At 45.1% G+C, this 24,575-nt stretch overlaps 1 protein-coding gene across 1 annotated transcript in view; it reads left to right on the top strand.

Annotated features, from left to right (window-relative positions):
- Window positions 1-1,441: 1,441 nt before the first annotated feature.
- Window positions 1,442-24,575, top strand: part of LOC311148580 (BMP/retinoic acid-inducible neural-specific protein 3-like) — a gene marked incomplete at both ends in the record, with an annotated part of 41,974 nt that continues 18,840 nt past the window's right edge. Inside the window, 4 exon segments of the mRNA XM_084185564.1 lie at window positions 1,442-1,653; window positions 14,539-14,549; window positions 14,552-14,728; window positions 24,058-24,248. Of these exon segments, the coding sequence (XP_084041690.1) occupies window positions 1,442-1,653; window positions 14,539-14,549; window positions 14,552-14,728; window positions 24,058-24,248 (591 nt within the window).

Genomic DNA, 24,575 nt, shown 5'->3' with positions numbered 1-24,575 from the left:
AGTTTTCCTTCCTGCATCAGCGTTTGTTTGGCCCCATGCCTGTTGGATGATAAAATAATGTGTCTTTAAAAAATGACCCCTGCCCTCTATTCTAATATTAATAGGTAAGACAGTCCCCTCGCTGCAAGCGAAGGTCACTTTTACACAATGTTTACAAAAAGCCATGTAAACCCTACATGCTGCAGGGGTTCCAATTGACTTGGTGGAAATAGTGTTGCTGTTGCATGAATATTGGAAAAGCTGGAAGGCTAACTCACTGTTTAACATTAACAACAGCCACAAAAACAAAGTTAAATGGGAATTACTGAGGATTGTAATGGTTGCAGTGTTTCATAGCTCCCCTACCTCCCTCACCACCTCTAGCTCACTATGTGGAACACCACTGTGCTAAAGTGAACTGTGCTCCATTGTTACTCAGATCCAACCCCCCCCGCCCCCAACACACACACACATGCATACGCATACGGACATGCACACACATGCACATACACACCTTATCAATATGCATGGCCATGCACAGATTTCTGCACTGAGGAATTAAATGTCATGTAGCAAAACCGGAGCTTTTGAATCTGGTGTGATCACATTGTGAAACAGATAAGGCATGTGTTTGCATCAGTGAGGGATATCCACTTTTCTGTGAATAACACCCAGTCTGCAATTCATTATAGTCACACACACACACACACACACACACACACACACACACACTCTCTCTCTCGCTCATTTTCCACCTCTCTTTCTACCTCTGTCTTTTTCTCCATCTTTCTCTCTTTCTCTCAGTCTCCCAGTCTTTCTCTCTTTCTCTCTCTCTCTCCCTCTCTCTCTCTCTCCTTCTTTCTCCCACTCTCTTTCTCTCCATACTGCTCTTTCTCTCACTCTCACTCTTTCTCACATCTCCTAGCACCTGCTCCCATGTCCACCCCCCACCCCCTGGTGTCTTGCGCTATTGTTTGAGAATAATGATTTCTGAAACACTCCCACACACATGGTCACATGGCTGAGTTCACTTGACAGATTGTCATCAGAATACAGTAATGGGACTTAAAAAAACAAACAAGCATCTGGTTTGGTCATGGCTGCAGGGAGAGATTGACAACCCTTAGTAGGAAGATGGAGAGTAATGGGAGGCTTGGACTAGAGGTGGAACAGCAGGCTAGTCTTAAAACAGATGTCTAGTGACTAACTCCATAAGAGCTAAAGATATCTTTTTTTTTGTTTACTTGTCAGTATGGCATCTCTAAAATGATGAAGGTGCTTGATGATTATAAGATAATTCATTTCTCAAGTGACAATGATTTATGTCTCTCTCTCCCAGGGGGAGGTGAGGGAATGCAGATCCACCTGTCATCCCAGAGGAGGTGTGAGCTCACGTGTGGGAACCCATTCCACTGCTGATCCCCTCCCTCCACCCTTCCCTCCCTCCCTCCCTCAATCTCTGATGGCTCTATGGGGCTTTCTGATCCTGCACTGCTGGGTCTGGTTCTGGCTTTTGAACAGGGCCCCTGTGTCAGCCAGCCTGCCCCACGACCGCCCCGGGGGGCCCCTGGACTGGCTGCTGTCCGACAAGGGCCCCTTCCACCACTCCCAGGAATACACAGACTTCGTCGACAGGAACCGGCAGGGCTTCTCCACCCGCTACAAGATATACAGGTGAGTTGTGTAGCAGGGTTTATACGTAGGGGGTTTACAGGTAAAGGGGTGAGTCTCATAGCAGGGTTCTCTTCAGAGATATACAGGAGAGTCAGACCAAATATTGCCTAGATGAGAAGTTGGGAGAATCAACAGTTAGATCAAATCAAATCGTATTGGTCGCATACATATATAGTGGGGGGGAAAAGTATTTAGTCAGCCACCAATTGTGCAAGTTCTCCCACTTAAAAAGATGAGAGAGGCCTGTAATTTTCATCATAGGTACACGTCAACTATGACAGACAAAATGAGAAAAAAAAATCCAGAAAATCACATTGTAGGATTTTTTATGAATTTATTTGCAAATTATGGTGGAAAATAAGTATTTGGTCAATAACAAAAGTTTCTCAATACTTTGTTATATACCCTTTGTTGGCAATGACACAGGTCAAATGTTTTCTGTAAGTCTTCACGAGGTTTTCACACACTGTTGCTGGTATTTTGGCCCATTCCTCCATGCAGATCTCCTCTAGAGCAGTGATGTTTTGGGGCTGTCGCTGGGCAACACAGACTTTTACTCCCTCCAAAGATTTTCTATGGGGTTGAGATCTGGAGACTGGCTAGGCCACTCCAGGACCTTGAAATGCTTCTTACGAAGCCACTCCTTCGTTGCCCGGGCGGTGTGTTTGGGATCATTGTCATGCTGAAAGACCCAGCCATGTTTCATCTTCAATGCCCTTGCTGATGGAAGGAGGTTTTCACTCAAAATCTCACGATACATGGCCCCATTCATTCTTTCCTTTACACGGATCAGTCGTCCTGGTCCCTTTGCAGAAAAACAGCCCCAAAGCATGATGTTTCCACCCCCATGCTTCACAGTAGGTATGGTGTTCTTTGGATGCAACTCAGCATTCTTTGTCCTCCAAACACGACGAGTTGAGTTTTTACCAAAAAGTTATATTTTGGTTTCATCTGACCATATGGCATTCTCCCAATCATCTTCTGGATCATCCAAATGCACTCTAGCAAACTTCAGACGGGCCTGGACATGTACTGGTTTAAGCAGGGGGACACGTCTGGTACTGCAGGATTTGAGTCCCTGGCGGTGTGTTACAGTGTTACTGATGGTAGGCTTTGTTAAATTGGGGCGGCAGGTAGCTTAGTGGTTAAGAGCGTTGTGCCAGTTACCGAAAGGTTGCTGGTTCTAATCCCCGAGCCGACTAGGTGAAAAATCTGTCGATGTGCCCTTGAGCAAGGCACTTAACCCTAATTGCTCCTGTAAGTCGCTCTGGATAAGAGCGTCTGCTAAATGACTAATTATTTATTTATTTTAAATTGGTCCCAGCTCTCTGCAGGTCATTCACTAGGTCCCCCCGTGTGGTTCTGGGATTTTTGCTCACCGTTCTTGTGATCATTTTGACCCCACGGGGTGAGATCTTGCGTGGAGCCCCAGATCGAGGGAGATTATCAGTGGTCTTGTATGTCTTCCATTTCCTAATAATTGCTCCCACAGTTGATTTCTTCAAACCAAGCTGCTTACCTATTGTAGATTCAGTCTTCCCAGCCTGGTGCAGGTCTACTATTTTGTTTCTGGTGTCCTTTGACAGCTCTTTGGTCTTGGCCATAGTGGAGTTTGGAGTGTGACTGTTTGAGGTTGTGGACAGGTGTCTTTTATACTGATAACACGTTCAAACAGGTGCCATTAATACAGGTAACGAATGGAGGACAGAGGAGCCTCTTAAAGAAGAAGTTACAGGTCTATGAGAGCCAGAAATCTTTCTTGTTTGTAGGTGACCAAATACTTATTTTCCACCATAATTTGCAAATAAATTCATAAAAAATCCTACAATGTTTTTCTGGATATTTTTTCTCAATTTGTCTGTCATAGTTGACTTGTACCTATGATGAAAATTACAGGCCTCTCTCATCTTTTTAAGTGGGAGAACTTGCACAATTGGTGGCTGACTAAATACTTTTTTCCCCACTGTATATGTATATACAGTGAGGGAAAAAAGTATTTGATCCCCTGCTGATTTTGTATGTTTGCCCACTGACAAAGAAATTATCAGTCTATAATTTTAATGGTAGGTTTATTTGAACAATGAGAGACAGAATAACAACAAAAATATCAAGAAAAACGCATGTCAAAAATGTTATAAATTGATTTGCATTTTAATGAGGGAAATAAGTATTTGACCCCTCTCAATCAGAAAGATTTCTGGCTCCCAGGTGTCTTTTATACAGGTAACGAGCTGAGATTAGGAGCACAGTCATAAAGGGTGTTTTCCTAATCTCAGTTTGTTACCTGTTTAAAAGACACCTGTCCACAGAAGCAATCAATCAATCAGATTCCAAACTCTCCACCATGGCCAAGACCAAAGAGCTCTCCAAGGATGTCAGGGACAAGATTGTAGACCTACACAAGGCTGGAATGGGCTACAAGACCATCGCCAAGCAGCTTGGTGAGAAGGTGACAACAGTAGGTGCGATTATTCGCAAATGGAAGAAACACAAAATAACTGTCAATCTCCCTCAGCCTGGGACTCCATGCAAGATCTCACCTCGTGGAGTTGCAATGATCATGAGAACAGTGAGGAATCAGCCCAGAACTACACGGGAGGATCTTGTCAATGATCTCAAGGCAGCTGTGACCATAGTCACCAAAAAAACAATTGGTAACACACTACGCCGTGAAGGACTGAAATCCTGCAGCGCCCGCAAGGTCCCGCTGCTCAAGAAAGCACATATACAGGGCCGTCTGAAGTTTGCAAATGAACATCTGAATGATTCAGAGGAGAACTGGGTGAAAGTGTAGTGGTCAGATGAGACCAAAATCGAGCTCTTTGGCATCAACTCAACTCGCCGTGTTTGGAGGAGGAGGAATGCTGCCTATGACCCCAAGAACACCATCCCCACCGTCAAACATGGAGGTGGAAACATTATGCTTTGAGGGTGTTATTCTGCTAAGGGGACAGGACAACTTCACCGCATCAAAGGGACGATGGACGGGGCCATGTACCGTCAAATCTTGGGTGAGAACCTCCTTCCCTCAGCCAGGGCATTGAAAATGGGTCGTGGATGGGTATTCCAGCATGACAATGACCCAAAATACATGGCCAAGGCAACAAAGGAGTGGCTCAAGAAGAAGCACATTAAGATCCTGGAGTGGCCTAGCCAGTCTCCAGACCTTAATCCCATAGAAAATCTGTGGAGGGAGCTGAAGGTTCGAGTTGCCAAACGTCAGCCACGAAACCTTAATGACTTGGAGAAGATCTGCAAAAAGGAGTGGAACAAAATCCCTCCTGAGATGTGTGCAAACCTGGTGGCCAACTACAAGAAACCTCTGACCTCTGTGATTGCCAACAAGGGTTTTGCCACCAAGTACAATGTCATGTTTTGCAGAGGGGTCAAATACTTATTTCCCTCATTAAAATGTAAATCAATTCATAACATTTTTGACATGCGTTTTTCTGGATTTTTTTGTTCTTATTCTGTCTCTCACTATTCAAATAAACCTACCATTAAAATTATAGACTGATCATGTCTTTGTCAGTGGGCAAACGTACAAAATCAGCAGGGGATCAAATACTTTTGTCCCTCACTGTATGTATATATATATATATATATATATATATATATATATATATGTATATGTAAACTCAGCAAAAAAAGAAACGTCCTCTCACTGTCAACTGCATTTATTTTCAACAAACTTAACATGTGTAAATATTTGTATGAACATAAGATTCAACAACTGAGACATAAACTGAACAAGTTCCACAGATACGTGACTAACAGAAATTGAATATGTGTCCCTGAACAAAGGGGGGGTCAAAATCAAAAGTAACATGTATCTGGTGTGTGGCCACCAGCTGCATTAAGTACTGCAGTGCATCTCCTCCTCATGGACTGCACCAGATTTGCCACCAAGGCACCTGCAAGTTCCCTGACATTTCTGGGAGGAATTGTCCTATTCCTCACCCTCCGATCCAACAGGTCCCAGACGTGTTCAATTGGATTGAGATCCGGGATCTTCGCTGGCCATGGCAGAACACTGACATTCCTGTCTTGCAGGAAATCACACACAGAACGAGCAGTATGGCTGGTGCCATTGTCATGCTGGAGGGTCATGTCAGGATGAGCCTGCAGGAAGGATACCACATGAGGGAGGAGGATGTCTTCCCTGTAACGCACAGCGATGAGATTGCCTGTAATGACAACAAGCTCAGTCCGATGATGCTGTGACACACCGCCCCAGACCATAACGGACCCTCTACCTCCAAATCGATCCCGCTCCAGAGTACAGGCCTCGGTGTAACGCTCATTCCTTCGACGATAAATGCGATTCCGACCATCACCCCTTGTGAGACAAAACCGCGACTCATCAGTGAAGAGCACTTTTTGCCAGTCCTGTCTGGTCCAGCGATGGTGGCTTTGTGCCCATAGGTGATGTTGTTGCCGGTGATGTCTGGTGAGGACCTACCTTACAACAGGCCTACAAGCCCTCAGTCCAGCCTCTCTCAGCCTATTGCGGACAGTCTGAGCACTGATGGAGGAATTGTGCGTTCCTGGTGTAACTCGGGCAGTTGTTGTTGCCATCCTGTACCTGTCCCGCAGGTGTGATGTTCGGATGTACCGATCCTGTACAGGTGTTGTTACACGTGGTCTGCCACTGCGAGGACGATCAGCTGTCCGTCCTGTCTCCCTGTAGCGCTGTCTTAGGTGTCTCACAGTACGGACATTATAATTTATTGCCCTGGCCACATCTGCAGTTCTCATGCATCCTTGCAGCATGCCTAAGGCACGTTCATGCAGATGAGCAGGGACCCTGGGGATCTTTTTTGTTTTGATTTTCAGAGTCAGTAGAAATGCCTCTTTTAGTGTCCTAAGTTTTCATAACTGTGACCTTAATTGCCTACCGTCTGTGAGCTGTTAGTGTCTTAACGACCATTCCACAGGTGCATGTTCATTCATTGTTTATGTTTAATTGAACAAGCATGGGAAACAGTGTTTAAACCCTTTACAATGAAGATCTGTGAAGTTATTTGGATTTCTACGAATTATCTTTGAAAGACAGGGTCCTGAAAAAGGGACTTTTCTTTTTTTGCTGAGTTTATATATAAATATATACATACAGTGGTGTAAAGTACTTAAGTAAAAATACTTTAAACTACTAGCTTTTTGGGGTATCTGTACTTTACTTTACTATTTATGTTTTTGACAACTTTTACTTTTACTTCACTACATTCCTAATGAAAATATTTTAGTTTTTACTCCATACATTTTCCCTGACAACCAAAAGTACTCATTACATTTTGAATGCTTAACAGGACAGGAAAATAGCCAAATTCACGCAATTATCAAGAGAACACGTGGTCATCTCTACTGCCTCTGGTCTGGCAGACTCACTCAACACAAATGCATCTTTTGTAAGTAATGTCTGAGTGATGGAGTGTGACCCTGGCTATCCGAAAAATAAAAAAAACAAGAAAATGGTGCCTTCTGCTTTGCTTAATATAACGAATTTTAAATGATTTATACTTTTACTTTTGATACTTAAGTATATTTTAGCAATTACATTTACTTTTGATACTTACGTATATTTAAAACCAAATACTTTTACACTTTTACTCAAGTACTATTTTACCTGCTGACTTTCACTTTTACTTGAGTAACTTTCTATTAAGGTATCTGTACTTTTGATTGGGTACTCTTTCCACCACTTTGTATATATACAGTACCAGTATATATACAAATATGGACACACCTACTCATTCAAGGGTTTTTCTTTATTTTTACATTGTAGAATAATAGTGAAGACATCAAAACTATGAAATAACACATATGGAATCATGTTGTAACCCAAAAAAGTGTTAAACAAATCTAAATATATTTTATATTTGAGATTCTTCAAATAGCCACCCTTTCTTTACCTTGATGACAGTTTTGCACACTCTTGGCATTCTCTCAACCAGCTTCATGAGGTAGTCACCTGGAATACATTTCAATTAACAGGTGTGCCTTCTTAAAAGTTAATTTGTAGAATTTATTTTCTTCTTAATTTGTTTGAACCAATCAGTTGTGTTGTGACAAGGTGGGGGGTGGGGGGTATACAGAAGATAGCCCTATTTGGTAAAAAACCAAGTCCATATTATGGCAAGAAAAGCTCAAATAAGCAAAGATAAACGACAGTCCATCATTACTTTAAGATATGAAGGTCAGTCAATACGGAACATTTCAAGAACTTTGAACGTTTCTTCAAGTGCAGTCGCAAAAACCATCAAGCGCTATGATGAAACTGGCTCTCATGAGGACCGCCACAGGAATGGAAGACCCAGAGTTACCTCTGCTACAGAGGATAAGTTCATTAGAGTTTCAAGCCTCAGAAATTGCAGCCCAAATAAATGCTTCACAGAGTTCAAGTAACAGACAACTGTTCAGAGTGGACTTGTTACAAAACAAGAGAAGTGTCTGGACATGAAAACTGAACCAATACTGCCTGAAGAGTGATGCTATGGAGTGCTAGATAAAGGAGGATTAATCAGGGTAGTGATGGAGTCCAGATGTGCCTCATGATGGGGTGCAGGTGTGCGTAATGAGGGTTGCCAGGTGTGTGTAATGATGGGTTGCAAGGACCGGTGGTTAGTAGACCAGTGACGTCAAGCACCAGAGAGGGGTAGTAGACGTGACAGTACCCCCCTGACACTCGGCTCCAGCCGCAGCAGGAACGCCGGCCAGGAGGACGGCCCCGAGGGCCAGGAGGACGGCCCCGAGGGCAAGGAGTGGGCCGTTCGGCAAAGGTGGAATTCTCGGATAATGTTGGGATCTAGAATGTCATCCACCGGAACCCAGCACCGCTCCTCTGGACCGTACCCCTCCCAATCCACCAGGTACTGTAGCTGACCCCCACGACGTCGGGAGTCTAGGAGGGATCTCACGGCATAGGCGGAGCTCCCCTCGATTTCCAAGGGAGACGGAGGGGTGTCGTGGAGGATGGCATCAGCCAGGGAACCAGGAACCACCGGCCTGAGCAGGACAACATGAAAAGATGGTGAGATCCGGTAGTAAGTGGGGAGTTGTAATCTGTAAAATTACCTTGTTGACCCTCCGGAGGACCTTGAATGGCCCCACAAACCGGATACTCAGCTTCATACAGGGCAGGCGGAGGGGAGGTTCCTGGTAGAGAGTCAGACGTGATCACCAGGATGGAACACTGGCGCCTCACTGCGGTGACGATCCGCCTGCTCTTTCTGACGGCACACTGGAGTCTCACGTGGTCATCGTTCCATACCTCTTCTGCTCATTTGAACCACTCGTCCACCGCAGGAGCTTCGGACTGGCTCGGAGTCCACGGAGCCAGGGCCGGCTGATAGCCCAGAACACACTGGAAAGGAGTGTCGCAATGAATTCTGGGCGTTTTCAGCACAAGGAAGCAATCGGGCCCACTCCCCCTGCCGGTCCTGGTAATAATTCCTCAGGAACCTCCCCAGCTCCTGGTTCATCCTCTCCACCAACCCGTTAGATTGAGGCCGGTACCGGAAGTGAGGCTGACCGTGACCCCCAGCTTCTCCATGAAAGCCTTCCATACACGTGATATGTTTTGGGGGCCACGATTGGAGATGATATCCTCCGAAAGGCCATAGTGCTGGAAGACCTGCTGGAACAGTATCTCAGTGACCTGGAGAGCGGTAGGGAGACCAGCGAGAGGGATGAAACGGCATGATTTTTAGAATCTGTCCACAATCACCAAAATGGTGGTGAAACCATCAGAGGGGAGATCAGTGACGAAATCAATGGACAGATGAGACCAGGGATGCTGGGGCACGGGAAGGGGAAATAGTTTAACTGCTGGAGTGTGCCGGGGATATTTAGATTGAGTGCATGTTGAACATGATTTGACATAGTGTGCAACGTCCTGCGCCAAAGTGAGCCACCAGTTTCTCAGAAAGGGATTGAGTGGTGCGGGTGATAGCTGGGTGTCCAGCGGCGAGGGATATGTGTGCCCAGGTCAGCAACCAATCTCTGAACCCCACAGGGACATAGATGCGCTCCGGAGGGCAGGTGGCAGGAGCGGGTTCCCTCTCCAGAGCCTTGCGATTGTCCACATCTATGTCCCAAAACACGGGGCCAACGATACGGGAGGACTGAATGATGGGCTGGCGGACACTCACAGGGCCCTCCACTGACGTGGAACCACAGGGTGCGGGAAAGCAGGTCCTCCGACATCCTGGTCCCCAGGTGGTAATCCTCCTCTATGACCAGTAGATGGTGGGGTTATGGAGTTGGAGCCACGGGAGGCCGAGGATGACTTTGTGAATGTGTGCGGTGATGAAGGGAAGGCTTTCCTGGTGCTGTGACATGAGTAATTGTGGCGGATCCCAATGGTTGCATATCCAGAGCTTGGACAGGAAAAGGAGAGGAGAGCATGTATTAAGTTATGTTCAGGGAGGATGTGAGGGCCTGGTCGATGAAGTTCCCAGCGGCACCGGAGTCCACTAGAGCTGTAGAGACAACAGATGACGGACAGCCAGACAGTGAAATTGAAACCAGAAAGGGTTTGGTGGAAAGTGAGGATGGAATACTCACGCCTACCCTGGGATACGGAAGGTTACGGGGCCGCCCCTCTGCTCTAGTGGATCCTGGGTTAGGACGCACTGGGCACCGCTGAAGCTGGTGTCCCTCCTGGCCGCAATAGGAACAGAGCCCCAGCTGTCTTCGGCGACGCCACTCTGCTGCGAAGAGGTGCGTGGCCGCCACCTCCATGGGTTCAGGCTCTGCCTCAGGACAGCCAAAGGAGGGAGGCGAGTGGCGAGGTGGACACCGACGCTCCCGAAGAAGGTTATCCAGACGGATGGCCATTGAGATGAGAGCGTCCAAGGATAGGTTGTCATCTCGACATACCAACTCCGTCTGGACCTCCTCGCTCAGTCCACTGCGGAATAGAGTGCGGAGCGCCGGCTCATTCCATCTGCTGGAGGCTGCCACTGTCCGAAAGGTGAGGGTATACTCCGCATCGGTCTGGGCACCCTGCTGAAGTTGAAAAAGTTGCTGACCTCCCTCTCTGCCCTCTGCAGGATGGTCGAAGACCGCCCTGAACCTCTCATAGGAACCCAACTCATTCTCTCCTCTCTCCCAGACGACCGTAGCCCACTCCAACGCCCGTCCGGTCAGCAGGGAAACGACCTTGGCAACCTTGGACCTCTCGGTGGTGGGGCCCTCAGTAGGGATTCAACCCCTGGTATCATATGAACACACATAATACATGGCAAAATGTGTAGAATTTTGCACGGAAAGACCTTTAAAACTTCAAAAATGACTCTCTGCCACATGGCAAAATCTGTAGAATTGCAGGAAATGAGCATTAAAACTGCAAAATGTCTCTCTGCCAACAAGAGGAGTGTGAACAAATTTAACAGTTTGGGATCGCATGGGATGCGAGGTGGGGGTTTGTTACTACGCCGATAAGTGACAATATCCGTTCGGACCATTGCCACCTAGGAGATTTGTGTGACCAGACTTTCTCAAATAGTACTTGAGTAGGCTACCCCTTCAGTGTAAATATTGCTTTGCCAACTTTGCCTGACAACTTTTGGTTTTATTGAGGAATTGAGTGGTGGCCATTTTGTATTAAAGTGCATGTAGGTGGTAGTAATTGCCTCTGTCTCTGTTAATATGAAAAGTTCTGTGGCATGCTGACAAGCATTGATCCAATATGTCCACTCTGTTCCAAATTCCCAGCGATAGCAGCATAGCCAAACAGTCAACCACACTGTTTGTTGGTTTTCAAATCACCTCTCATATCTGACAATCTATTCCCTGGCCCATAACACATAATTTCACAGCAAAAGAGACCTGATGAGATGGAAAGTGACAATATTATTTTCCTGCCCGGTTCTTCTCCTGCAGAGTTTTGGATCTCTGCTAAATTCTCATAATCCTCACTGACAGAGAGATGATGAATTACCACAACTTCTCGTTACAGTGTGTGGCGTGTACCTACACTACAGTAATGAAATCGCACCCTCTCATCCCTCTTTCAATATTCCACATCTCCTCCTGATTGAATTTGAAATAATTTTAATGAGTCCTATAACAGGAAAATAAAGGCTGTTTTCTTGTTTGGGGAATCACTCAGTGATTTAGCGAGTGAAACAGCATTTCCCTCAGTCAACATGATTAGAGACGGGGTTCCACTGCACCACCTGTCCTAGGCATCCATTGCCAAGTGACAGTTGCCATAGACAACAGGGTGTAGGCTAACGTAGGCTACGCTTACACCAGAGTATAGGCAACCATAGGCTACACGTGTGTATCTCTTGTGTTTTTGACATAGTGCATTTGAGTCACATAAGTGGGTGTGTTGGCGCCAAATTGCATAGAGAAGGTCACAGTATGAATGACATATTTTGTTAAGGCTGCAATGCATCACATTTGTTGTTTGATCTGTGCTACAGTGGCCTTCTCATTTCATACCCATACACTCTTAGAAAAAGGGGTTCCAAAAGGGTTCTTTGGCTGTCCCCACAGGAGAACCCTTTTGGGTTCCATGTAGAACCCTCTGTGGAAAGGGTCCTTCATGGAACCCAAAAGGGTTCTACCTGGAACCAAAAAGGGTTATTCAAAGGGTTCTCCTATGGGGACAGCCGAATAACCATTTTAGGTTCTAGATAGCCAAGGTAGATGCAGTATGCAGGCCAGGATACAGTATCCCAGTTCTCAGAAATCTCAGCTCTCAGAATCTCCACTTACAGAAATAGTCCAACAATGAGATGTGTGAAAATGAATTAATGGTATCGCAAATTAAACCAAGGTAGCTACATACAGTATAGTGATGACAGACAGATAAAAATAACAACTGCATGGTCTAGTATAAGGAAAGACGGCAGAATGCCGAAAACTGCACCATGGTGAAATCCATTTAATTTCATCTCACTCCCTGGTGGACATACCATTAGGCCTATGGGGGGTTTAAGATAAGACAAGCCCAGCTTATCACAGTCAACGATAACTGCAGAAACGAGCAACAGAGGGGATTTGAGGCTACACATTCCTTACCTGTTCCTTCGCTCCCTCTCTCCTTTCTCGCTCCTCTCTCTCCCCTCTCTTGTTCCTCTTTCACTTCTTACGTGCGATACCTTTGAACTGGAGAGCTCAGCTCTAACATAGCAAAGCAAGTTAGAACTGGTGAGCAATACTATAGTACCCCAGTTGAACAGGAATGTATATGTATGGGGTGAAAAGAGGTCAGGATGAATGGTTATGCTAGGTGTAATTGACCGACAAATTACTCAAGGGCCATGTCTAAAGTATAAGTATATGAGTGTGAATACTGTACATTCATTACACTGTATGTTTCATATATGTATTTCAGAAAGCTTTTCCATAAATGGACACATGCAAACTTACATTATACAAATGAAATGTATTGCTACATTACTGACTATACAAGAGCAGCTTGAAATTATTTGACATAATTCCACATTGCTCCATATGACCCTAGAGAAGCAGGTTGCACTCAGGGTTTTTACCATGAATGAATCCATCAAACATCTGGGTGTGATGCTTTTCCTCATTACTCTTGCTTTAATGTGATATATCTTCTATCAAAAGGCCATCCTCCCTCCATCCATCACCTACAGCCCAGGATGGCCAACCTATTCTCATTATAGCAGACAAGCCTCCACTTCACAGCGCAGTGCATCATTTAGTGGTAACTCGTACCTGTGAGGGTACTTAGGGAGTGTGTGTGTGTGTGTGTGTGTGTGTGTGTGGAGGAGGAGGAGAAGGAGGAGGAGAGAGAAAGACATAGAAGTATAGCAATACGAGACAGAGGGAGAGGGACGGACAGAAGTGGAAAAAATTGAAATAAGAAAATTATTTCCTACATTACATAGCTTCTACTGTAGCCTCCAGCTAACTGATACAGACAGAGCATGTTCATTTCAACCTGACTCACAGAAACATTATCTGAACCTGTCAGAGCCAATTAAAATACTAGATACTATGATTATTTAAACACAGCGGATTAACGCAAACAAAGTCTGTCAAGGCGTAACGGCATACGATGCTCCCATCTTTAAGGTTGCATACAGAATAATGTTTGTCAATGTAAACAGAGGAGGATGGCACATCTACAGACGCTGATGAGAAATATTTTGTTCAGCTTTCAAAACTTTACAGCCGCCTCCAGCATTTCCTTTGCAGCGCTTTTCTTTCTTCTCTCATTATGAGTTGTATTGAGTGTTAGATTGGCTGATGTCTATGGGTTTCTCTGTCACTACACATTGCTGTCATGATGTGGCTATTAAGAAGAGCAACTGTCAGCTGCTCGCTTTGAAAGCAGTCTCCTCCCCAGCTACATTCATCTTCCAAATGATACATGCTTTGGAATCTCTCTCTCTCTCTCATCTCTCTCTCTCTCTCCTCTCTCTCTCTCTCTCTCATCCTCTCTCTCTCTCTCTCTCTCTCTCTCTCTCTCTCTCTCTCTCTCTCTCCTCTCTCTCTCTCTCTCTCTCTCTCTCCCTCTCTCTCTCTCTCTCTCTCTCTCTCTCTCTCTCTCGCCTCTCTCTCTCTCTCTCTCTCTCTCCTCTCTCTCTCTCTCTCCTCTCTCTCCTCTCTCTCTCCTCTCTCTCTCTCTCTCTCTCTCTCTCTCTCTCTCTCTCTCTCTCTCTCTCTCTCTCTCTCTCTCTCTCTCTCTCTCCTCTCTCTCTCTCTGTCAAAACTTAAAGCTAATGATGCAGTGAGGCATCATTAGCCCCCGTAGACTCACCTCTCGCCTACCCTTCTGCCAGACAGACAGGACAGACCGACAGAAAGTCATTAGTACCATCACATAATTAGTGAGGGTCTTATTTACCAAACAGCGTCTTTAATGGCGTCTTATCCTTCTTGTCGTCTCCTTTCCAGGGAGTTTGGGAGGTGAAGGTGAGCAACCTGGCTGTGGAGAGGAGAGACTTCCTGGAGTTGCCGTTGCCACTGACGCCAGAGTTCATCCGTAACATCCGTTTACTGGGTCGGAGACCCACCACCCAGCTCATCACTGACAACCTGATCAGGAAGTATGGGACTCACTTTCTGCTGTCGGCAACACTGGGAGGTAAACAAACCACTGTGGCAATGCTGGGAATTCTGTGGGAATGCAGGATGAGATATAACTGTAGGAGTTGACCCCTATCCACTGATATAGGGTCATATTTTTTCATCCCCCTAATGGTTAGAATAGGGGGTACGGTAATCTGATAATCTGTGTGTAATCTGTGAGTAAATTCCCTATACCACAAAAATGCTGATGTTTAACAGATCTGTATCTAGATCAATTCCACTGACAGCAGGACATGTACAATATTCGTACAGCAGCCTATACGAATTCAGAAGAAGACCTTTCACGAATATGTGTTATCTACATAAATAAAGCTCATTTAAAAACCTCAATACATCTAAATGTACAGTATAACCCTCAGCTACACAGTCAATCTGGAGTGTTTTGATAGATAAGGCTGTGAGGGTGGTTGCTCTTTACAGGAGAACAGCTTATTTCAGCTACAAAGCCCTGTGCATGTCGGGGCAGCCAAGGGAATGGGTTTCCTGTTGGAAAGCAACACTTGTCGATTACCTCAGCCGGGCTCCTGGAAAGGTCATAGTTATAAGTGGCTCTGTAAAATGTCCACACACACACACAAACATATACACAGCTGCACTGGCTGATGTGATGTAAGCACAATGCTCTGGCACACAACCAATTCAGAGTAGTATGAGGAGAGGAAGATGAGGAGCTGGTGCTTGGTCATGAGCCAGAGATGTGCTGCTGGCTGCTGACTGGGGTTATAAATTGATTGCCTGTCCGTGTTCTGGAACATGGGATATTAAGGGCACCTTTCTGCAGCGGAGGAAGAAGAACACATAATACAGATTACTATTGATGATATGATGACGCCCTGCCTTATCTCTGGATCTGTATGTATATTTAAGCAATAAGGCCAGAGGGGGTGTGGTATATTTAAGCAATAAGGCACGAGGGGGTGTGGTATATGGCCAATATACCACAGCTAAGGGCTGTTCTTAGGCACAACGTAACGCGGAGTGCCTGGTTACAGCCCTTAGACGTGGTATATTGGCCATATACCACAAACCCCCGAGGTGCCTTATTGCTATTATAAACTGGTTACCAACAAATTAGAACAGTAAAAATAAAGGTTTAGTCATACCCGTGGCATTCAGGGCTCGAACCACACAGTTTATAATTTGCTATTATTCCACAGCATTGTTGAATACTAGTTTCTGATTGGCTAGAAGGGCACTCTAGAGTGGGCATTCAAACCTGATACTGCATAGGGGACAGTTGGAAAAGATATAGGACACCTCTGAAGTAGTTCCAACAATAGGAGCCTTTTTACCTTTCTAAAGCACTACACCATGCAGACCGTACTTGCTATACAAAGTTACAGAAAGCTAAACCAACAACCAAACAAACTGAAATTGGAGACATTGTAAACGCAGGTCCAGCGAGGAAAAACATTTGTTTTTGCAGAGACTTAGGGTGTGTTCGTAAATTGCCACCAGTGTGTCAGAGTGTGCTCTGGGTTGTTTGTTAATTCAGAGCGTTGTCAGATTGTCTGTTTGTAAATTCAGAGCACTTTGCTCTCGGAGCGTTCAGAGCGCACACTGACCCTCTGGCCGAGGGTTGATCTGAGCGTTCTGACCTTGCAACAGCAGTCAAGCACCCAAGCTAACTGGCTAAAGTTGGCTAGCTTGCTAGCTACTTCCAGACACAAATGAGAGAACACCTCACTCTGACCATTTTACTCACACTAGCAGAGCTGGTTTGGCTGTTTTCATTTTATCTAGAGCGTTAGTGACTGTAACTGTGCTGCTGGCATTTATTGACACACGGTCATATTCACCGGGTGTCGCGTGTTCGTAAATTCATCAGTTATTCTGCGCTCTGGCACACAGATGAGAGTGCTCTGAAATCGGAGTAGGTGGCCAGAGTAAATTTACGAACACACCGTTATTATTTTGCAGCATCTGATGACCTAACGTGGCGAGTGATGAACATGAATTTCTCCGGTCCTTCAATGTTGCAGTCTTGACGCAAGTGGCATTATGCTTTCAAATCCTCCCACATTTCTAGTTTGACCAGCTGTTTTCAGCAACTGGTATTGTTGATTTCGATTGTTATACAACTGTTCTATGCCAGGCGAAATCGTGCATTGTCAGCTCATTTTTATAGATGTATCCAAATAAATGTCAGTAGAAAACAGCTTAAACTAACGCAAATGCTGCTACTTTGCTGTTATTGTGGCGGCATTGTTTGTTAGCCATAGGCATTGTTTGACGTGACTGTGTTAGCCATAGTTAGCTAGCTAACAAGCAAGGGAAAGAACGTTGCCAACCAGCAAAAACTCATAATGAGGGAAGAAAGAAAAGCGCCGCAAAAGAAATGCTGGAGGTGGCTGTAAAAAAAACTGGGCAACAGACTAACCAGGTTTGGTGGGAGGAAGAAAAAGTATGAATTGACTTATCAAAATGAAAATATCAATGAAAACATGGCATTTCTATCTATACCAGTAAATATTTGCTTTAGTATTGTTTTCTTTGGCAACTGTGCTATAAGCGGGATAAAAGCCTCCGCTCTGTACATTACCTTGGAATGCAAGAACTCCGCAGAGGGACTCCGCTAACGCATCGGTCGTCCCACTGAGTTTCCAAGGTAATGTATAGATCGTGAGCATTTATCCCTTACAACAGTCGTGGTCAAAAGTTTTGAGAATGACACAAATATACATTTTCACAAAGTCTGCTGACTCAGTTTTTGTGATGGCAATTTGCATATACTCCACTGCATTTCAGCCCTGCCACAAAAGGACCAGCTGACATCATATCAGTGATTCTCTCGTTAACACAGGTGAGAGTGTTGACGAGGACAAGGCTGGAGATCAAATCAAATCAAATCAAATTTTATTGGTCACATGCGCCGAATACAACAGGTGCAGACATTACAGTGAAATGCTTACTTACAGCCCTTAACCAACAGTGCATTTATTTTAAACAAAAAAGTAAGAATAAAACAACAACAAAAAAGTGTTGAGAAAAAAAGAGCAGAAGTAAAATAAAGTGACAGTAGGGAGGCTGTATATACAGTAAAATAAAGTGACAGTAGGGAGGCTATATATACAGGGGGGTACCGTTGCATAGTCAATGTGCGGGGGCACCGGCTAGTTGAGGTAGTTGAGGTAATATGTACATGTGGGTAGAGTTAAAGTGACTATGCATAAATACTTAACAGAGTAGCAGCAGCGTAAAAAGGATGGGGTGGGGGGGCAGTGCAAATAGTCCGGGTAGCCATGATTAGCTGTTCAGGAGTCTAATGGCTTGGGGGTAGAAGCTGTTGAGAAGTCTTTTGGACCTAGACTTGGCACTCCGGTACCGCTTGCCGTGCGGTAGCAGAGAGAACAGTCTATGACTAGGGTGGCTGGAGTCTTTGACAATTTTGAGGGCCTTCCTCTGACACCGCCTGGTATAGAGGTCCTGGATGGCAGGGAGCTTTGCCCCAGTGATGTACTGGGCCGTACGCACTACCCTCTGTAGTGCCTTGCGGTCAGAGGCCAAGCAGTTGCCATACCAGGCGGTGATGCAACCAGTCAGGATGCTCTCGATGGTCCAGCTGTAGAATTTTTTGAGGATCTGAGGACCCATGCCAAATCTTTTTAGTCTCCTGAGGGGGAATAGGCTTTGTCGTGCCCTCTTCACGACTGTCTTGGTGTGTTTGGACCATGATAGTTCGTTGGTGATGTGGACACCAAGGAACTTGAAGCTCTCAACCTGTTCCACTACAGCCCCGTCGATGAGAATGGGGGCGTGCTCAGTCCTCTTTTTTTTCCTGTAGTCCACAATCATCTCCTTTGTCTTGGTCACGTTGAGGGAGAGGTTGTTGTCCTGGCACCACACGGCCAGATCTCTGACCTCCTCCCTATAGGCTGTCTCATCGTTGTCGGTGATCAGGCCTACCACTGTTGTGTCGTCGGCAAACTTAATGATGGTGTTGGAGTCGTGCCTGGCCATGCAGTCATGGGTGAACAGAGAGTACAGGAGGGGACTGAGCACGCACCCCTGAGGGGCCCCCGTGTTGAGGATCAGTGTGGCAGATGTGTTGTTACCTACCCTTACCACCTGGGGGCGGCCCGTCAGGAAGTCCAGGATCCAGTTGCAGAGGGAGGTGTTTAGTCCCAGGATCCTTAGCTTAGTGATGAGCTTAGAGGGCACTATGGTGTTGAATGCTGAGCTGTAGTCAATGAATAGCATTCTCACGTAGGTGTTCCTCTTGTCCAGGTGGGAAAGGGCAGTGTGGAGTGCGATAGAGATTGCATCATCTGTGGATCTGTTGGGGCGGTATGCAAATTGGAGTGGGTCTAGGGTTTCTGGGATTATGCTGTTGATGTGAGCCATGACCAGTCTTTCAAAGCACTTCATGGCTACAGACGTCAGTGCTACGGGTCGGTAGTCATTTAGGCAGGTTATCTTAGAGTTCTTGGGCACGGGGACTATGGTGGTCTGCTTGAAACATGTTGGTATTACAGACTCAGTCAGGGACATGTTGAAAATGTCAGTGAAGACACTTGCCAGTTGGTCAGCACATGCTCGGAGTACACGTCCTGGTAATCCGTCTGGCCCTGCGGCCTTGTGAATGTTGACCTGCTTAAAAGTCTTACTCACATCGGCTACGGAGAGCGTGATCACATAGTCGTCCGGAACAGCTGGTGCTCTCATGCATGCTTCAGTGTTGCTTGCCTCGAAGCGAGCATAGAAGTGGTTTAGCTCGTCTGGTAGGCTTGTGTCACTGGGCAGCTCGCGGCTGTGCTTCCCTTTGTAGTCTGTAATAGTTTTCAAGCCCTGCCACATCCGACGAGCGTCAGAGCCAGTGTAGTATGATTCAATCTTAGACCTGTATTGACTCTTTGCCTGTTTGATGGTTCGTCGGAGGTCATAGCGGGATTTCTTATAAGCGTCCGGGTTAGAGACCCGTTCCTTGAAAGCGGCAGCTCTACCCTTTAGCTCAGTGCGGATGTTTCCTGTAATCCATGGCTTCTGGTTGGGGTATGTACGTACGGTCACTGTGGGGACGACATCATCGATGCACTTATTGATGAAGCCAGTGACTGATGTGGTGTACTCCTCAATGCTGTCTGAAGAATCCCGGAACATGTTCCAGTCTGTGCTAGCAAAACAGTCCTGTAGCTTAGCATCTGCGTCATCTGACCACTTTTTTATTAGCCGAATCACTGGTGCTTCCTGCTTCAGTTTTTGCTTATAAGCAGGAATCAGGAGGATAGAGTTATGGTCAGATTTGCCAAATGGAGGGCGAGGGAGAGCTTTGTATGCGTCTCTGTGTGTGGAGTAAAGGTGGTCTAGAGTTTTTTCCCCTCTGGTTGCACATTTAACATGCTGGTAGAAATGAGGTAGAACGGATTTAAGTTTCCCTGCATTAAAGTCCCCGGCTACTAGGAGCGCTGCATCTGGATGAGCGTTTTCCTGTTGATTAATGGCCTTGTACAACTCATTCAGTGCAATCTTAATGCCAGCATTGGTTTGTGGTGGTAAATAGACAGCTATGAAAAATATAGATGAAAACTCTCTTGGTAAATAGTGTGGTCTACAGCTTATCATAAGATACTCTACCTCAGGCGAGCAAAACCTCGAGACTTCCTTAGTATTTGATTTTGTGCACCAGCTGTTGTTTACAAATATACACAGACCACCGCCCCTTGTCTTACCAGAGTCTGCCGTTCTGTCCTGTCGATGTAGCGTATAGCCTGCTAGCTGAATGTTATCATTGTTGTCGTTCAGCCACGACTCCGTGAAACATAAGATATTACAGTTTTTAATGTCCCGTTGGTAGGATAACCGTAATCTTAAATCATCCATTTTATTCTCAAAAGCTTGAACGTTGGCTAATAGGATTGATGGGAGAGGCAGTTTACTCGTTCGCCGTCAGATCCTTACAAGGCACCCGGATCTGCGTCACTCTGTCATGCTGATTGAGTTAGAATAACAGACTGGAATCTTTAAAAGGAGGATGGTGCTTGAAATCATTGTTCTTCCTCTGTTAACCATGGTTACCTGCAAGGAAACACTTGCCGTCATCATTGCTTTGCACAAAAAGGGCTTCACAGGCAAGGATATTGCTGCTAGTAAGATTGCACCTAAAACAACCATTTATCGGATCATCAAGAACTTCAAGGAGAGAGGTTCAATTGTTGTGAAGAAGGCTTCAGGGTGCCCAAGAAAGTCCAGCAAGCGCCAGGACCGTCTCCTAAAGTTGATTCTGCTGATGGATCTTGGCACCACCATTGTAGAGCTTGCTCAGGAATGGCCGCAGGCAGGTGTGAGTGCATCTGCACGCACAGTGAGGCAAAGACTTTTGGAGGATGGCCTGGTGTTAAGAAGAGCAGCGAGGAAGCCACTTCTCTCCAGGAAAAATATCAGGGACAGACTGATATTCTGCAAAAGGTACAGGGATTGGACTGCTGAGGACTGGGGTAAAGTCATGTTCTCCAATTAATCCCTATTCCGATTGTTTGGGGCATCCGGATAAAAAGCTTGTCCGGAGAAGACAAGGTGAGCGCCACCATCAGTCCTGTGTCATGCCAACAGTAAAGCATCCTGAGACCATTCATGTGTGGGGTTGCTTCTCAGCCAAGGGAGTGGGCTCACTCACAATTTTCCCTAAGAACACAGCCATGAATAAAGAATGGTACCAACACATCCTCCGAGAGCAACTTCTCCCAACCATCCAAGAACAGTTTGGTGACTAACAATGCCTTTTCCAGCATGATGGAGCACCTTGCCATAATGGAAAAGTGATAACTGAGAGGCTCGGGGAACAAAACATCGACATTTTGTGTCCATGGCCAGGAAACTCCCCAGACCTTAATCCCATTGAGAACTTGTTGTCAATCCTCAAGAGGCGGGTGGACAAACAAAAACCCACAAATTCTGACAAACTCCAAGCATTGACTATGCAAGAATGGGCTGCCATCAGTAAGATGTGGCCCAGAAGTTAATTGACAGCATGCCAGGGCGGATTGCAGAGGTCTTGAAAAATTAGGGTCAACACTGCAAATATTGACTCTTTGCATGAACTTAATATAATTGTCAATAAAAACCTTTGACACTTATGGAATGCTTGTAATTATACTTCAGTATACCATAGTAACATCTGACAAAAGTATCTAAAAACACTGAAGCAGTAAGAAGAAGAACAATAGTTGTGTAATTCTCAAAACATTTGACCACGACTGTAAAGTTGAAGTCAAAAGTTTACATACACCTTAGCCAAATACATTTAAACTCAGTTTTTCACAATTCCTGGCATTTAATCGTAGTAAAAATTCCCTGTCTTAGGTCAGTTAGGATCACCACGTAATTTTAAGAATGTGAAATGTCAGAATAATAGTAGAGAGGATGATTTCAGCTTTTATTGATTTCATCACATTCCCAGTAGGTTAGAAGTTTACATACACTCAATTAGTATTTGGTAGCATTGCCTTTAAATTATTTAACTTGGGTCAAACGTTTCAGGTAGCCTTCCACAAGCTTCCCACAGTAAGTTGGGTGAATTTTGGCCCATTCCTCCTGACAGAGCTGGTGTAACTGAGTCAGTTTTGTAGGCCTCCTTGCTCGCACACGCTTTTTCTGTTCTGCCCACAAATGTTCTATAGGATTGAGGTCAGGGCTTTGTGATTGCCACTCCAATACCTTGACTTTGTTGTCCTTAAGCCATTTTGCCACCACTTTGGAAGTAAGCTTGGGGTCATTGTCGATTTGGAAGACCCATTTGCGACCAAGCTTTAACTTCCTGACTGATGTCTTGAGATGTTGCTTCAATATATCCACATAATTGTCCTTCCTCATGATGCCATCTATTTTGTGAAGTGCACCAGTCACTCCTGCAGCAAAGCACCCCCACAGCATGATGCTGCCACCCCTGTGCATCATGGTTGGGATGGTGTTCTTCGGCTTGCAAGCAACCCCCGTTTTCCTCCAAATATAACGATGGTCATTATGGCCAAACAGTTCTATTTTTGTTTAATCAGACCAGAGGACATTTCTCCAAAAGGTATGATCTTTGTCCCCATGTGCAGTTGCAAACCGTAGTCTGGCTTTTTTATGGCGATTTGGAGCAGTGCCTTCTTCCTTGCTGAGCGGCCTTTCAGGTTATGTCGGTATAGGACTTGTTTTACTGTGGATATAGATACTTTTGTACCTGTTTCCTCCAGCATCGTCACAATGTCCTTTACTGTTGTTCTGGGGTTGATTTGCACTTTTCGCACCAAAGTACGTTCATCTCAAGGAGAGAGAATGCATCTCCTTCCTGAGCGGTATGACTGCTGCGTGGTCCCATGGTATTTATACTTGCGTGCTATTGTTTGTACAGATGAATGTGGTAGCTTCAGGCATTTAGAAATTGCTCCCAAGGATGAACCAGACTTGTGGAGGTCTACAATTATCTTTCTGAGGTCTTGGCTGATTTCTTTCTGATTTTCCCATGATGTCAAGCAAAGAGGCACTGAGTTTGAAGGTAGGCCTTGAAATACATCCACAGGTACACCTCCAATTGACTCAAATGATGTCAATTAGCCTATCAGAAGCTTCTAAAGTCATGACATCATTTTCTGGAATTTTCCAAGCTGTTTAAAGGCACAGTCAACTTAGTGTATGTAAACTTCTGACCCACTGGAATTGTGATACAGTGAATTGTAAGTGAAATAATCTGTCTCTAAAAAATTGTTTGAAAAATGCACAAAGTAGATGTCCTAACTGATTGCCAAAACTATAGTTTGTTAACTAGAAATTTGTGGAATGGTTGAAAAACGAGATTTAATGACTCCAACCTAAGTGTATGTAAACTTTAGACTTCAACTGTAGTCAAGGGCTGTGATGTGAAGCGCGGTGCCTGTATAGTCCTTAGCCGTGGTACAGTATTTTGGCCATATATCACAAAACCCAGAGGTGCCTTATTGCTATTATAAACTGGTTACCAACATAAATAGATCAGGAAACAAGTATTTTTTGAGTCATACTTGTGGTATATTGTCTGATATACACATTGCTGAAATGCTGTTTCAGCAATCCGCATCCAGGACCCAAACTTCCCGGTTTATAATTGTTCATATTCTACCAAATAGCACCTGGTTAAGTCATAATCACTGGCAGTGAATAATGCATTGATATTACATTTTATTGCCATTACTACTATCAGTGGGTAGCTGTTGATTATATAGTTCAGACTGTCTAAATAACATCAGCTGACATATGTATAGACTGTTTCAACAATGTTAGCCAGCGAACTTTCTCCAAACAGTTGAAACAAAGCCTGTTTAAACAATGTCAGCAAACATTGTCCCAATGCTGTCTTTCTGTTTGCAGGGGAAGAGGCCTTAACGATATTTGTGGACAAGAGGAAGCTGAGTAAGAAGGCAGAGGTGAGCGACTACTCTGGCAACTCGTCCAGTGTGACTCTGGAAGCTCTGCACCAGCTGGCTGCCTCCTACTTCATCGACAGAGAGAGCACTTTGCGCAAGCTGCACCACATCCAGATAGCATCCACAGCTATCAAGGTAAACCTACAAGTTGCACCACATCCAGATAGCATCAGACATACACACACAAAAATACAGTACACACACTGACCTTTGGACAGACTCAAGTGGAGCAGCACAGTTGTTTGGCTGATTAGAGATCCTGGAATGTCCCTTGTAAGAAGTGTCAGCATCTTACAAGGGAATTTGGCTATTTGACAATTTGTTGGGCCTTTCTCAGATACCACCTGGCATGTACGTCCTGGATGGCTAGAAGATCGCGGAATGTTGATCAGTAGGTGATGCATTTCCAGGGCCAGGTGTTGACCTCATCTGAACTGAGTAGCTGATGAGATTAATGTTGTG

This window comes from Coregonus lavaretus, assembly GCF_964263955.1.
Source record: "Coregonus lavaretus genome assembly, chromosome: 21".
Lineage (NCBI taxonomy): Eukaryota > Metazoa > Chordata > Actinopteri > Salmoniformes > Salmonidae > Coregonus > Coregonus lavaretus.
The sequence above is the reverse complement of the archived record's forward strand: the minus strand, read 5'-3'. Positions and strand labels throughout refer to the sequence as shown.